This window comes from Mustela erminea, chromosome 1 (genome assembly GCF_009829155.1).
Source record: "Mustela erminea isolate mMusErm1 chromosome 1, mMusErm1.Pri, whole genome shotgun sequence".
NCBI classification, from domain to species: domain Eukaryota; kingdom Metazoa; phylum Chordata; class Mammalia; order Carnivora; family Mustelidae; genus Mustela; species Mustela erminea.
Genome location: NC_045614.1, coordinates 75,578,001 through 75,595,146, shown reverse-complemented (window position 1 = coordinate 75,595,146; position 17,146 = coordinate 75,578,001). Strand labels below are relative to the sequence as shown.

Genomic DNA, 17,146 nt, shown 5'->3' with positions numbered 1-17,146 from the left:
AGCCTGTTTGAGGTTCTCTCTCTGATTCTCCCTCTGCACCACTCCCCTCCCCATTTGGGGCCATGTGTCTGTGGGCACATGTGTGTGCATGCTTTCTTCTTCTTTCTCTCAAAAATAAATAAATAATAAATAAATAACCCGAAACAAACAAAAAAATTAAGATTCATTTGTGACTCTATCCTGAATTCTCTGACACTTAGTCCAGTTTTTGTTTTGTTTTTTTCAATCTGTGATGATTTTTATGGAGTGCATTGTTTGCTTTAGAATGAAAACTCAGTAAGTGGTACTACTATTAGAATGAGCTTGATGCCAAGGGCAAACTACTCCTGGTACTTTGCCATACTTTGCAGCATGGAAACAGTAATATAACTTTCCACTAATAAGCCACTCCTTACATCTTTGGCCGATGGGAATTAATTTTTTAGATACTAGGCCTAATTGAATTAGCTCATCACCTGAAGCTTATACTAATAACTTTGGTGATAGCCTTAAGCTTTCTGCCTTCTAAACTCAGTTCATTTGCAGGGTTGTAGTTACTAATAGACTTCCAATTCTCCAGCCTGGTGCTTTCTGGTGAACTCTAGGCCCATAGTTCTCTATACTGTAGATACACAGACATCTCAACACCAAAAGGTTGAAAATTGAGTTTATTATCTTTGAGGATTAGCTGGGACACCACCCTACTTCCTGATGATGAACACCTTTGTTTGCTCCCTAAATTAACTGACCACTGTGTCATCATTCACCTGGGAATCACCTGTGATTCTTCACACCTTTCCGCCCGTTCCTCATTTCCAAAAGTCCTAATGACAGTCTCTACTAAATATATCTCAAATCTAGACCTTGCTTCTGGTTATTATCACCTCTCTTCTTTACCTTCCTAATCAAACCCTACCTTTTGGTCCGATCCCATCCCCCATCCATTTTCCAGGGACTTCCAGAAAACAATTTGCTCTTACATGAAAATCTAATCATTCACCCATCTTAGTTACCCTTTGCTCTTGGGTAAAAACTTAGACTCCTAAAATCCTTCTGGATTTTGCCCTCCCTATCTTTCCAGGCTTTTTTTTTTTTTCTTTTCCAGTTTCTGGACCCTTTCCCCAGAATAGCCTCAGGACACACTGCTCTTCTTTTTAACTCTGGACCCACTGATCTTCTCATGTTAATCTTGTTCTCTCTTGCCCCTGAACCTTCACACAGTCAGGACCATGCTTTTAGTACCTTCATCTTCTCTTCATCTAGAATACTCCTCTATCTTTCAGATACTGCTTTAAAGATCTATTTATTTGAGATAGAGAGAGGGAGAGAGAGGGTGCAAGTGCGGGTATGCATGAGTGGGGGGTGGGGCAGAGGGAGAGAAACCTTGGACTCCCTGCTGAGCAGAGAGCTCCCACACCCTCACATGGGGCTCCATCCCAGGACCCTGAGATCATGACCTGAGTCAAACCAAGAGCCAGACGCTCAATGGACTGAGCCTCCCAGGACCCCTCTTCCAGATACTGTTTTAAATACTACTTCTTCCAATTTATACCCAGCAGTATACACAGCCTCCCTTACAACTTCCTCCTCTGCTGCCACATTATGGTAGGGCCCCCTGCTGTATATTCCCGTTTTACTACATTTTACTTCCCCATGAAAACAATTATATCACTATTTATGTGTTTATGCAAATGTTTGTCTCCCTTGCTAATTATTCATCTCTATTAATTTCTTTCTCATAGTTGTAGTCCCAGCCTTTACACAATACTTGGTCCATTGTAGGCCTTCATTAAATAAGTGTATAATGAGTGAATGGCTGGATGATTCATGCGGAACATCTGCAGGGTGCTAGACGTGGTAGAGATAAGAAGATTATTAACTCCTGCCCCAGCACCACTTCATGGTCTAGCATTGCAATTCCTCTTAAAACAGATGAACTAGCTTACCTCTTGACATTAAGCTATTAAAAGACTTGTAAGAATCGTTTTCCATTTATCTTATTGTCATTTTTATAGGCTAATTTCATTTTGGGGAATCAGCCCATTCTAGTCTTCAGTCACTCTGGGGCTGTGGGACTGTCCCCCAGGGATGTTCTATGTGACTTTAACTTCCAACACACTCAGGCAGAAGCAATAGTGTAGTTGGGCTCATTGAATGTGCATTGAGCCAGGAATTAGCTGTAAAGTGACTTTTAGTGTGGAAAAGAAAAATAAGTATTAGAATCAATTACTCAGATATAAAGAAATTAGCCTTTGCTAGGTTGATTTTTTTTTTTTTTTTTTTTTCCATTTAGAAGGTAAGAAAGGAACACTAAAAGGAAAGGCGGGAGGGAGGAAAGAAGAGAAAGGGGAAGGAAAAAGGGAGAGAGAGAAGGAAAGAAGTCTTTCACAAACTCTAGTCCCTAAAGTTATGTGTTTGTACAGTGTTAAAAATAAAAAATTAAGTAGTCACATTTTAATTCAATAATAATCAGTAGTAACATCTAATGAATACGAGACATTCTATTAAATGTTTTGTTAATTTATTTAACCCAATGCCAATCTTATGAGGTAGATTCTCTTATCAGTCCAGCATCACAGAAAAGGAAACTGAGGCACAGGAAGAGTGAGTGGGAAAAACATATTGGTCCTTGGGAAAATACATCCTATTATCATTACAGCAAAGTCTTTTTTTATCACTCAGCATAGGAATCAAATTTGTGGCCTTATGAGGCAAAGTAGCCATTTTCAAAGTAGTGTGTTCATCACCATAATGGTACAATACAGTGCCCTTAGGTACCGGGAAGATTCTCTGTGCTGAGATGCTAGCATGGGGAATTTATACTCCAAAAACACTATACTGAAAAGAAACCAGAATTTTACAGATATATAAACTGAGGCACATTAAAGATACAGAAATGGCAATGTGGAAGTAGGCTTCACCCTCAATCAACACGAATTCCGGTGCTCTGAAGCTACACCAGTATTTAAAGCAGCTCATGTGAACCCATTAAGAAATCTGGATAATATTTTATATCCCGATGAACATGTTTTTGTGAATGCGTCCAAAGGGATCTAATTTACACACATGAAAAGACCAAGGAGCGAGAAGAGCATGTACGCTGGGGTGTGAGATGTATTTCTTAGGTGTATACAATAAAGATGAATCAATGCTTCAGGCCCAAGTATGAGATCGTGTTTACCAACACTCTGCACGGTCAGTAAAATGCTCTCACGCATTTCCTTTACAACTCACACAAAACACATTACTTCTGATAATTCTGGTCACTAAATGTGTGGAAGTTTTCCCCAAAGCAAGCGATTTGGTGCCATGAGGTGGGTGTCCCACAGTTTTTTTTTTTTTTTTTTGGTTTTTTTTTTTTTTATTTATTTATTTGACAGAGATCACAAGTATGCAGAGAGGCAGGCAGAGAGAGAGAGAGAGAGGAGGAAGCAGGCTCCCCGCTGAGCAGAGAGCCCGATGCGGGGCTCAAAACCAGGACCCTGAGATCATGACCCGAGCTGAAGGCAGAGACTTTAACCCACTGAGCCACCCAGGTGCCCCGGGTGTCCCACAGTTTAAGTCAATTCTTACACTGTCTCCCTGGACACAGCGTCAGATCCCACCAGACTGCTGTCCCCACCCCAACCCCCCGCACCATAGATATACACGCGCATGCACAAGCTTCAGAAGCCAGTTGCAGGTCTAGAGCTGTCACTTGTGCTTCTGACCAATTGGCTATTGATCAGAGGTCCTCACGCCCCTCTCCTCATGTTTGATCAATTTGCTAAAGCAGCTCACAGAACTCAAGAAAAGAGTTTACTTACTACATTATCAATTTTTTATGTAAAATGATATGATAAAGGATTACAGATGAACATGCAGATAGCAGAGATGCATAGCCCACGCTCTGACCGCCAGCACCCCCACGTGGTCACCAGCCTGAAGCTCCATCACCCGAACACCTCCCTTTCAGGATTTTATGGAGGCTTTACCGCATTGGCACAACACTCATGAACTCCATCTGCACCCATTCCCTTCTCTGGAGAATGGGGTTGGGGCTGAAAGTCCCAAACTTCGAATCATGGCTTGGTCTTTCTGGTGATCAGCTCCCCTCCAGAGGCCCTCCAAGTGTTGCCTCCTTAGGACAAAAGATCCAGCCATCACCTAGGAAATCCCAAGGGATTGAGGAGTTTTGTCCCAGGAACCAAATATTAGAACAAAAGTTGCTCCTAGTACTCTTATCACTTAGGAAATCACAAGGGCTTTATGAGCTCTGGGCCAGGAATCAGGGATAGAGATAGAAACCAATGTACAGATTTTCTATTCTTTCATCTCCCAGCCCCAGTCTCTGGCCATGGACCCTTCACAGCAAAATGACATGCAACTCAAAAGATACTGGCATGGGATTAGAATCCCATTTAGCCATTCATCGTTAGTCCAGTTCATCCTCATGTTGTACGAAGAATGTCTCCCTGGGCAAGGCCTCTCAGGGTTGCAGGCTTCCATTTGATCTTGTCAGGTTCCAAAAAGTGGGAGTGGTCTCAGCAAACACCTGTCTTCGCCCGTTCAGGCCCGTTCAGGCATCTGTTATAACTGAGTTCAGACAATAATCATCTCTTGCACTCAGCTTCTTTCACGGTTAATGGAATAGTAGATTTCCCCTCTGCATAACCGTTTATTCATTCTTTTACCGTCAGCTGCTATTCCTTCTACTGTGCATTTTTACCGCAACTCTTCCATCTTTGGGAGGCACATTAAGTTCGACCACCACGGGTCAAGGTTGCAGACAGCAAAGCCAGTCGGGCAGCTGTTCAGCAGCTGTCCACTCCCATTCAGGGAGATAAGGGGGCAAAGGTGCAGAATTAGAGGGCTATTTGTCACCCCCCAGCCAATATGGCTTCATTCACCACTGGCTCCAGGTTAGCTGAGTGGAGGAAAAGGCACATCCTGCATGGTCAGGCTATGAGAAATTCTGACATAAGTGTTTAAAAACACAGTAACATGGCGCCTGGGTGACTCAATTGGTTAAGTGACCGCCTACAGCTCAGATCCCTGGAGCCGCGTGATCAGATCCCACATCAGGCTCCCTGCTCGGCGGTGAGTCTGCTTCTCTCTCTGAACCCTCCCCTCTCATGCTTTCATTCTTACTCTCTCTCTCTCTCAAATAAATGAGTAAAATCTTTAAAAACAAACAAACAAACGTAGTAATAGTTGCTGGCTTAGAAACCAATCCTGTCTCCAACACTTAGAGCTGCTGTCAGGGTCCTGTGACCATTCCATCAGGTGGGGCAGGGGCAGGGAGTGGGGCAGGGAATAAAAGTTGAGGTGATATGGGGAAGAAAGAAAAAAAAAGTGCAATCATTATATTAGTCACCTCTCCTCTTAGCAAGAGCTGCAGAGTCGTACCAGTATTCTAAGGGTATGGGAATTTACCAAAGTGGAAAAGCTTAGGAGAGAACAGTGCCTGACTTTGACCTACTGGATTTCTTTCCTGGAGAAGTATGTGAGAGCATCTGCGAGAATGTGAAATTTCCTCTCCATTTGCATTCATGCAAGAAACCCTCTTTGCAACCTCCCAAGTACTCTCGGTCATTCTTTTAATTTGTACTTTGTAGTGGTCAGAGCTTTTTCTTCCTCTAGCCTAACAGGGGTTTACTAGTTACTATGTGGCCATTCCCAGGGTCTAAGAGAGCATCTGGTCAGGACTACCTGGTCCCATCAGATACTAGTGACTGGGGGACTCATGTAGTATGATCTGCTGGTCTAGGGATAGTCTTCAGCAGGGGCTAGGATCCCACCAGGGGGTCTGGCAAGAGCCCTCAAATGGGTCTGCAGAGCACACAGAATGTTCTATCACGTTCCACCCTTTGAAGTTTTGAAGCTAGACAGTAACAATAGCATGAAGTGCCAGAAAGCACCATGTTTTATGATCATTTTATAAAAACAGTCTCTGATAAGCAAAGCAAATCACTCAGGCCCTTTATATTTACAAGTCATGAAAGAAGCGATGTTAGAAAAATCAAGACAGTCCCCCTGTCAGGGAAGCGACAATAACAGTAACAAGAAGGCCTCATTTTCCTCAGAGAAGCCGGTCAGTGGAGACCAAGCAAGAGACTCATCTTTGAGGAATGTTACAAAAGATAGTACGTCAGAGAAGAGAAAACTTTTTTTCTGTTCCTCCGAGGGCCATGGGGTGTGAGATGAACTTAGAAGTCGTTCCCCGTTTCCTTGGGCAGCCTCCTTCCTTTTGAGTGTCATGATTTAGATCCATTTGAAAGGATTTATTTGAAAGGAGCTTCTTATACCATGGGGCAGTTTGTCTCTCTCTCCCTCGCTTGCCCAGCCTTTGTAAATGAACAAAGTAACCACTTGTCCCACACGGGGTGCAAAGAGAGGCTTGGTGTGGGTTTTACTGTCCATTCAGGCCCTGTTTTCGGCTGGTTGTAAGTGAAATCTTTAGAAACCTCACAGCGGGAATCCTTTGCTTGGGGCACGGGGCGGGGAGGGAACTTTGAAAAACCTATTGAAACTCTGAGAGCCCTTGGGTAGAAACTGTTCTTTTTAGACTTCCTCAGGGGCAGTACAGGGAAATAAACACACACAGGAAGTCATTTAGCCTCTCTGTGAACTTCATGTTGACATTTGCTTACTAAAAAAGTTCATTGTGGGTTCTTATGAAACTGATGCATGTGTGTGTATATATACATGTGTATGTGTGCGTGGGTATACATGCATGTAGATGTGTATATAAATATTTACTAATTCTTCCTTATTACAATGTTGGCAATGTGATACTAAAAATAAAATGAACAGTTGGGGAAAAAAAGAATGACACAAAAAATATAGGTGTGGTTCCATTTACAATACTGCTCTTGAGGAGTCGAAGCTAGATAGATGTCGTATTTCTGAATTTCTAACCATCTGCTGATTGCCATCGCTCATGGGTACTTGGTCGTGTTTTCTGCTCACTGGCTGACCCAAAATGTCTTTTTAGGTGTAATGTTTGGTTCACGACTTTTATCTTTACTTATATGATGCTTGCTTTAGAATGGAAACAACTTTAAAATCTTCAATGAAGGGTCACCGAATCCCTAATGTCAGTGGGAAATGCTGATTTTAAAAAGCCAAAGGAGGGGGCGCCTGGGTGGCTCGGTGGGTTAAGTCTCTGCTTTCGGCTCAAGTCCTGGGATCAAGACTTGTATCAGGCTCTCAGTTCAGTGGAAAGCCTGCTTCCCCCTTTCTCTCTGCCTGCCTCTCTGCCTACTTGCAATTTCTCTCTCTGTCAAATAAGTAAATAAAATGTAAAAAAAAAAAAAAAAAAAAAGAAGCCAAAAGAGAACAGTAAGTACATTTTACAGGTGAAAATGAAGGTACACGGACAAAGAAAAAGAATACCAGTGCCCCACAAGCAACCATTCGGTTGTTAGGAAGGGAAATGCACTCAGATGAGTGAAGGCAAATGGGGAGTCACCGGAATGGTTCACAGGATTCCCATGAAACATATTACAGGCCTCGTGTGAACCAGAAAGCTCTCGGTTTCTCTCTCTATCTGCGTCACGTGGTCTCAACCCTGCTTCTTTCTGCACATCTGTTCCCTTCACTTTGCACAGTCAGCGGTCATTTAATTGCAATTTCTACTCAAGATCTCCTAAGCAGGAAAGAAGGATTTAGTATCTGGATACAGTAATATCTTATGGAACTGAGATCAGGAGTACAGCCAATGTTCAAGAGACCAGAGCCAAAAACTATAAAAGTCACCCAGAACTGAAATGTTCCATTCCTGTCCTTTAAGTAAGAGTGTCTCTTGCTTCTTGCCTCTATTACTATCCATAGGTTGTTTTTCCCTCTTCCTCCCCGCCAGCCCCACTAGCCCTCTGAAGGGCTTGGTTTGTTTCTATATCCATACAAACAAACCCCATTTCTACCTTTACATCACTTCTGAGTTCAGGTGCCCAGTGGAGGCTTATGAGTCGTCAGATGACAATTCCGTATTTCCGGGAGAAGTCATCCGATTGGCCCAGGGTGGGTCTGGTGACTACCTGGTTCAACCAGACTCAGGTTGGGCAGGAGATTGGGGGGTGCAGTTAACCTGGGATGACCATGTTTGTACAGGCATACTCTGTGGTCAGCCGGAGCTGTGGGAAGACTGGCAGGGCTGGTAGACTAGTGGAGCACATCTACTACGATAATTATTATGGGGCTCTGCTCTATTAGTACATACAAGTACATTGTATGCATTTCAAAAGTATTTATTATAAAGAATATAAATTCCTTTTAAGACAACTTTGGCAGCATTTTTAGGTTACCATTGGAATATACTTAAAGAAATTTCAGTTTAAATTTATTGAGTGTGTTTCTAGAGTTTCCTTGTAATTTCTTCCTGCTGGGGAGGACATTCACTTATGGAGACTAAGAAACTTTTAAAGGAGGCATATGTAGGCAGTTCGAGTTGGTTATTGTGTCTTGCCGATCATTGAACTTGAGTTAACTTTAGAGCATTACATGTAATAATGATATTACCAGCAGGGAAAGGTAACATTATTTTGTAATAGTAAGTGATGCTTATGCCTGCATCCCACAACCATTGTGTGCTCTTTGGGATCATTGACTTTCTCTATATATTCATATCAACTTCTACCTTTAATGGTTTCTCTCTTAATCTCCATTTTAGAGTGCACTATGTGGTTCATTCCTAAGCCTTATTTTTTGGAGATGACAAGTGGTTAATTGCATAATCAGCCATACTTCTGCCTCCTTTGACTCTTCAGTCCTTAGCTCTGTATCTTTCCTAACTGTGTCTTCAGGCTAGTTGCCTAAACATTGTATGCCCCTCCATCTTCAGGAAAATGTGGACAATAACACCTAGGAAATGTGGACAATAACACCTAGGTTGTCAAATGTTCTGAGGATTCAGAAACAATGTCTGAAACACACATAGCTGTAAATGCTCTATAATAAACATAGCTATAATGTTTAACTCTCAGAGAGGTGGTTGCAGGAGCTACCACTGGTAACCACATAACATTCTCCCAACCCCATCTCTGGCTCATCTTTGATCTGAACTCTAACCCAACTGCAATGGAGGGCTCTTATCCACCAAGCACTAATGGTGTCCTACCTGACTTTAACTGTGTGTTTTTCAACTCTTCCCCAGGCTCTCCTTTAATACTAAGAGAGTTTTTTCTCCCATGTCTAAACATAGCTTAGAAGTGCTAGCAGTGGTCATTTCCTTGAGGGCAACCCTTACCCGTTGGGTGACAGAAGCAAGTCCACCAGGGCTCTAACCTCTCATCTCTCCGTGGACAATTCTGGGTGGCATTTTGAGCACTTCTCAAATGTCTCAGGAGACTTCTCTGATTGTTGCTTTATAGCATAGCTCGCAATAACATACAGTGATGGTGTATCCTCATTTTCTGAGCCAGTCTCACTGTTCCTTTCCTCCTGATTTTTGTAATTAACCCCCCATCCCCCTCAAAATACAAAACAGAAAACAAAACACCAAACCAGTCCTTGCCTTGGAATCTGTTTCAGAGAGAATGCAAACCGAGATAGTGGAAGAGAAGGATGGATTATGGAGCACCCAGTCGGGGTGTGAATCCACTCAACTGCTTAGTGGTTCTATATCCTTACAATTTTAAATTATCTCATTTTTCTTCTGCATCAGTTTCCTTGCCTATAAATGCAGATAATAATAGTAACTACCTTATAATATTGTTGTGAGCAACACATGCATTACAGCAGTGTAGATATAAAACGTTTAGAACAGTGTCTGAGAAGTAATAAGTTGCATGTAAATGCTACCTCTTAGTATGCCTTTGTAGCACACACTCAGTTGTTTCTGGAAATCTTAGCGTTATTGCTTTCTTCCCTAATGCATTTTTTTTCTTGTGCAGCTTCCTTCTGCCCCTCCCTTTATCTTTCTTTTGTTTGCTAGTGCTGACTGAGTAGAGCCAACAGCAAGTGCTCCCTGGAGCTCTGTAATTTCTGGAAGCATGTAAGAGGGCCCTTCTTTTGTGCTGTGCTCCATTTTTCTTGCTCCAACAGCCCTGACCTCTGATCTGTTGGCAGACACCAAATGATGCTGCCAGCTCCTGGTTATTCAGATGCTCTTTATCCAGACTCTTTGCTCTTCTCTCTGGCTGCCTGCCTTTTGGCTGTTAGATTCTCTCTGGCATTGCTCTCAGAGGGTAGACCAAGAAGGGAAAAGATAGCAGAACTCAGACTAGCCAATTATGAGGTCTAGAAAATTAGGACTTTTAGATCATTGGGCTTCAGCTTTATGAGACATTTCTATCCTCCACATCCATGGAAAATTCAGAATCAAATTAAGGCCTTTTGGAGCCTTATATTTCACTTCAATTGAAATATAAGAAAGACATAAAATGGGCCCCTGGGTGGCTCAGTTGGTTAAGTGGCTGCCTTACGCTCAGATCACGATCTCCCTGTCCTGTGTTTTAGTCCTGCATCGGGTTGGGCGGGGGGCCGGGGCGGGGGGGTCCCTACTCAGCAGAGAGCCTGCTTCTCCCTTCCCCTCTGCCTGCCACTTCCCCTGCTTGTGTGCGCTCTCTCTCTCTCTCTCAAATAAATAAAGATCTTAGAAAGAAAGAAAGAAAGAAAGAAAGAAAGAAAGAAAGAAAGAAAGAAAGAAAGAAAGAAAGGAAGACATAAAATGCACAGATCTCAAGTGTTCACGTCTGATGAGTTCTGGCAAATTCATTCACGTAATGAATGCATTCACGTAATGACCACCCAAAATAAGATGGCTAACATTTCCATTACCCCAGAAAATTACCTCATTCCCCTTTCTAATCAATTCTTCTTCACCCCAACCCCCAACAACCACTTTCTGATTTCTATTGTTCTATGTTTTCCTTCCTTTGAACTTAATATAAATGAAGTTGCACATATCTATTCTTCGATTCCTGGTCTTTTTTTATTTGGCATGATCTTCAGACTTATCCATGTAGTTGTGTATATCAGAATTTTTTTCTATTTATTGTTGAGTAGTATCCCATTATATGAAAGCACTTTCTTTTTTTTAAACCATTCTCCTCTTGATAGACATTTGAATAAGTTCCAGATTGGGACTATTATGCATAAGGCTACTAGGCACATTCTTATACAATATTTTTGTGTAAATCTATTTTCCTCTGGGTAAATAGGGATAGAATTACAAGGTCATAAGTAGAAATAAGCTTAATTTTATCAGAAACCACCAAGCAGAGGACATATAGTTTTACCCTGACAATGTATGAGGTTCCAGGTCCTCCATAACCTCACCAACATTTAGTGTTGTCAACGGTTTTAGTTTTAGGCACTTGCCTGGATATAAACCGGTATCTTCTTATAGCTTTATTTTATATTTTCCTGATGACCACTGATTTTGAGCACCTCTTCACCATGCTTACTGGCCATCTCAGTATTTTCTTTCATGCATTGTTCTTTCAAATCCTTAACAGTAGTGTAGTCAAGCCAATTTGACCAATATTTTTGAGCCCTTTTCTCTCAGTCATGCAAAAGGAAAATTCAAGTGTCTGGGGTTCTATGACAGATATAAAGAATTTCAGGGTGAGCCTGGGAGGTTCAATCTTTAAGAGTCTGCCTTTGGCTCAGGTCATGATCCCAGGGTCCAGGGATCGAGCCCCACATCAGGTTCCCTGCTCAGCAGGAACCCTGCTTCTCCCACTCCTACTCTCCTTGCTTGTGTTCCCTCTCTCACTGTGTATCTCTCTGTCAAATAAATAAATAAATAAATAATCAATCCAAAAAAAAAAAAAAAAGAATTTCAGGAAGGGGTGCTTGGGTGGCTCCGTCAATTAAGCTCAGGTCATTATGCTGGGGTCCTGGGATCGAGCCCCACATCGGGCTCCCTGCTCAGCAGGGTGGCTGCTAGTCCTTCTCCCTGTGCCTCTGCCCCTCCACCCATTTGTGTTCTCTCTCTCTCTCTTTCTCAAATAAATAAATAAAATTTTTAAAGATTAAAAAAAGAAGAAGTTCAGGGAATCATCCACCTAACATTGATGCTATCAATGCTCTGCCCATACTTTCTCGGCACTTACTTTCTCAGAGCATTTTAACAGTCCCATGGTACTCTCTACATCAGAACTTTCTTTTGGTGGGGCAGACCAGCTATGCCTGTGCCAGGGAATAATGCGCTCAGTAGTAGACCTCAGCCAATGATGAATGGGAATCAGGTTAAATACCCCAGCTTCTTTGAACTTCCGATAAGGTAACTCTGAAACATGTTCTACACTGTCTCCCATAGCCTCCTAATGGAATTGGTTCTCCACAGTGATAAATTACTCAGTGATGCAAATGAATTGTCTCATCCTTTCTCTGTCACATTTCCTAATCTCCTACTGATTTTCTCTAGAATCACTTCAAAATGAACTACTTATACTCAAGTTCTTGCATGTTCTTCTGAAGAAATACAATTGAGACACCTGTTCCCAAAGATGTGTGTTGAGACGTGCGACTTGTTGTGTGACAGACTAATCAGGGGATTTGATGAGTTCTACCCATGAAGTCATGGTATTGATTTTCTGGGTACCACACAAATGAAAGAGCCAGAAGAATGTGAAAGAAAATCTGTAATGTCACTGTAATGTCAGTGTCAGTGTCAGTAGAAGCAAAAGTCCCTTTGGGTTGGTGGCTGAGTGTTGAAATAGGTTTTCCAGAAAAGGTAGAGTCTGGTAGGGTCAAGTGAACTAAGAGCAGGGGAGTACATTCTAGGAAGTAGATAGGTGTGACAGACATAAATCTTGTTCAGAGTAACAATCTATCTGGAGCTTGAGACTATATAGAAAGGAATAAAAAATAAGCCTTGCATTATTGGTTAGGGTTGGAAAGAATGTTCAAGGAGACTAGGAATTTTGGATTTTGTCTCAGAGGTAATGGAGAACTACTGGACATTTTTCATTAGGGAGTAACACCATAAAAGCAAGTTTCTAGGAAAACTAATCTGATGTCATTGTGTAGAGTGAATTGAGGCTTAAGGTAGAAGGTTGTTGATGTAGTTTTAGTGACTTAGATAGAAACTGATAAAATCCTAGAACTGGGTACTCGTAATGGGAATGGAAAGGACAGCATCAGTTCAAGACCCACTGAAGAGAGTCAATAGAATTTGGTGGCACGAGATAACGGACTGGAGGACAAATAAATGAGTCACAGGCATTCTAAAGGGTCAAAGCAGTTGCTTTCAAAGAAATAAAGAAATTGTGGGGAGGTGAAATTTTACAGTAAAACAATACACTCATTTAATATTATACACAGTAACTTAAACTTTTGTTCCATTTGTGGTGATTGATAATTATACATCCATATCCAGCAGATATTTTAAGATTTGGGACTGGAATTTAGAAGAGAATACATACTATTAAATTACATCAGAGAGTCATCTTCTTAGAATTAATACTTAAAGCTTTGACCATGAATAAGATCACAAAGGAGGAAAGTTAAAAGAATGAATAGCACAGAGCTGAAAATTAAGCCCTGGCAAAAGACCTCATTTGGGGAAAGCAAATAGAAAGATAAGGACGCAGGTGAGACAGGAAGGTAGAGTCAGAAGGGTCAAGGAGTCAGAGGGAAAGATGATTGCAGTGATAAGGAGATAAACACTTTCAGAGCCTTCCAAGGGCAAGGGAGATAAAGACTCCTTGAGCTGCGAAAAAGGCAATACAGCAATACCCGATCTTGACCTCATTAGACTCTCAGCTAGGTTGGAGAGCTGAAATTTACATATAGTGGGAACAATACAAAACAATGCAATCACAGACTGAAGTGTTTGAGCCACACTGGGAGGGCTGTGTGAGAGTAGGAAGGCAAGGGAATGGGAACTGGGACCAAGTATGAAGTGTAGCTCGAATGTGAGGTTTGTAAAGGAGGGACCAAAAAGAATTTGCAGAGGAAGACCACCACGAATAAAATCATCGAGGAGAGCCTAAAGCAATGTGGGAACGTAATTAAACCAAGAGATGAGTGCATACACAATTTCCAAGAATGTTAAGGTCCAGGAGCTGATCTAAATGTGAAAACTGATAAAGGAACTAACCACGTTTGGTCTTGAAGGAGCAAGCCAGAGAACCTACTGAGCTAGTGAGGGTGATTAATGTTAGTGACCGCAGATGCAGAGCCGAAAGCCAAGATACTTTCAGGGCCAATGATAGTTTTGTGGGTGAGCTTGTTACTCTTTGAAGTGATAGTATATATCACACATATAACGTGTGATAGTATATATCACACATATAATATATAAATATGGAGCTTCTATACTTAGGACCATGTACAAAAATCCCCCCCCTTTTTTTTTTTTTAGATTTTTATTTATTTATTTGAGAGAGAGAAAGAGCAAGCATGAGCAGGGAAAGGGCAGAGGGAGAGGGAGAATCTGACACACCCACGGAGCAGGAAGCCCATCCCAGGACCCTGGGATCATGACCTGAGCAGAAGGCAGATGCTCAACTGACTGAGCCACCCAGGTGCCCCACCCAAATCCCAATTTTATAGAAGTCTACTATTGCTTCTCCAACACAGGTTTGTCCTAGGGTGGTAGGCAGCAGGGTCTACCTTTGCATTGCTGGACCTGCACATACCATTGAATTATTGAACACTTGGAGAGGAGGGTACACATGGTTAGTTAGTGTGAGGTTGAGAGTAGAGACAGAGGGTCGGAAAAAAAAAAAAAAAAACTTGTCTATGTCAACAAGGCTGTGTTCTCTAGTTTGGGGTTTAAGTAGTTTAAGTTGCTTATCAGTGAATCACTGGTTTATCTTTTCTCTTCCCTTTCCAAGTATCTTGAGGCTATTGTGAGAGAAATAGCCTTGCCTAGAACCTTCCAGTTGCTGAGACCCTTGTTTTCTTTCAGTTACTCCAAGATGCCCAAACTTGTCTTCAGAAAAGTCATTCCTCTAAGTATCTAATGATATCAAAATCTAGCCTAATGGGGAACACAATCTCAGGTAGAAGTTTCTTCCCACTAGGTTTCCTGAATATAATGACAATGAGATTAGCGCATTTTCCTAGTGATTGAGTTGGCATATGCCCATGGATTTATAAATAGAATTTATTGTGGAAGTTGCTGTACTACTTGGGTAAGTAGCTATTGCAATTTGATGATAGAAAGTTATTCTCTGAAAAGAAACTATTATATGTCTTATATGTCGTGGCCGTCTGAAAACAAAGAAGATACAAGTGAGTTTTGTTTTCAGTTCATTCTACCCTATATACAGTTATGAACAACCATGTGTATTTAACATTTGGCAAGTTAATAGATATTTTCCTATTTCTCTATTTTTAAATACATGGGTACGGCTGGTTGAGGGTAAAGGACGGTTTCAAATCCTTCATCATTATGCTGCCATTAGATAGTAGAATGGTGACATATGACCAGGTTTCTGTGATGCCTCCCACAGGAAAGCAATAGTATTCATGGAATTTGAAGACCATTTAGAGTTAGGGACTAATCTGTGCCTCAGTCCCATCCTCATAAAGTAAGATTTTCGTTTATTGCATTCAGATGAGATCGACGGTGAATTTCTAGGGTGAACACTGTGATAAGAGAACGTGTAGGCAAAATCAACCGTATCACCACTGTTGTCACCACTAAAACATACCTCATTTCCGGAGGATGGGGTTGCATGTTGCAACTGGGAAAAAAAAAAAATAATCAGTAAGATCCATTTCAATGAACCTTTGTGTTTTGTGATCCAGTTAAAATTTTCTAACAGTGAGAAAATACTTTTCTCCTAGTCAGTACAGTATTTAATGCCTCCCCTTAAGGAATCAGCCATTTGCCTTAACCAGCCAAGACCTGTGGCACAGTCCTACAAGAAAGTGCCTACTGCTATATATAGCGGACTTGGGTTTTATGCAGAGCTGTCTTTACATTGCATTTCTTTCTTCTTGATAGTCTAGCTCCACAGTGAGAGCCTATCAAACTAGTAAGTCCCGAGTGACCATGAGCCCTGGCTTCAGCTCTCAGTGGAACAGCAGCCAACCAGCCTGGAACACATACTCCTTTCCAAGAGCAAGCTTGCACTATCAGTCCCATGCCAGCTATGCCTACTGTACTGGACACCCTGCTGTAAGTACCCCCATTTTTCTGTATTTAGCATATTGGATACTTCATACAGGTACCTCTTGAACCCAGAGTTGGTATCTCTGAATTAACTGGGCAATTTTTTCCAATGCTGTAATTCTTCTAAGGGGAGAATATGCTGCTGTTGAGTAAAAGAGATGAGTGGTAGAGAACATCTTATGTGCTTAAATGACAGATGTTTGGATGATCTTTGCTGAAAATTCATGTTACATTTAAAGATATTTCTGAGTGAAATGGGTTGGTGGAAGTTCTGGAATGACATTCCTGTAGAGGTTGGATGTCTGTACATCTATGGCTTCGTTTTCTGGCTCCCTTCTGGCTGTTGTTCATGACTTTAGTTGGTTGATTTTGCACTGGGAGAGGATGTCTTTCACAAAATGGCATGGAGGAGTCAATGGCATCTATATGCCCCCACTTCTGTCATTGGTCTTGGTGATATAGTTTAAACAAATATGAACATACAGGTATACATTCATCAGTAGGGTATTTTCCAGTTACTACTACACAGAATCTGAGCTTGTTGCCATAGATGACTCAAAGGGCATGATAAAGAAGCCTTTAGTGGGGAGAAATAAATTTATGGAATTTGAGAACCTTTTCAAATAAGGTACCTGTTTCTGCCATTATGGTTTTCTGTGTCTCCATCCAATCCTCATCAACTAAGATTTTTGTTATCATAAATTATACTTGTATGCTTGGGAAAGTTGTTAATTAGTAAACCTTTGTTTACTGCTAAAAATTCAGATGTAAGACTTGCGTAATGAGAGACCTTTGAAAGGGAGTCATGCATGCTTCTCATAGTAACTCACCTAATTGTCAGTAACTATAAATGCGGGTTCTCCAGCCATTCTGAAGGTCTACTGTGGATGTCTGCACTTGGGCTATCCTGTTTGCATTTCAAAGTTATGAAATAATAAAGTGTCCTGAGCTTCTAAATTGAGAGAATGTATTTCAAATATCATGTCATGAAGTCACTTAAAAGAAGATTCAAGGAATCTACTCAGAATGTAAATTGGCATAACTTTGTTAAAAGGTGATTTGGAAACAATGATCAAAATTTAAATTGTATATACCTTTGCCTCAATAATT

General features: G+C 41.4%; 1 protein-coding gene across 1 annotated transcript in view; it reads left to right on the top strand.

Annotated features, from left to right (window-relative positions):
- LOC116599791 (circumsporozoite protein-like) overlaps positions 1-17,146 on the top strand; it is a 530,848-nt gene that overhangs the window by 505,105 nt on the left and 8,597 nt on the right. Inside the window, exon 4 of the mRNA XM_032359768.1 lies at positions 15,869-16,042. Coding sequence (XP_032215659.1) covers positions 15,869-16,042 — 174 coding nt within the window. The remainder of the gene's footprint in view (positions 1-15,868; positions 16,043-17,146) is intronic.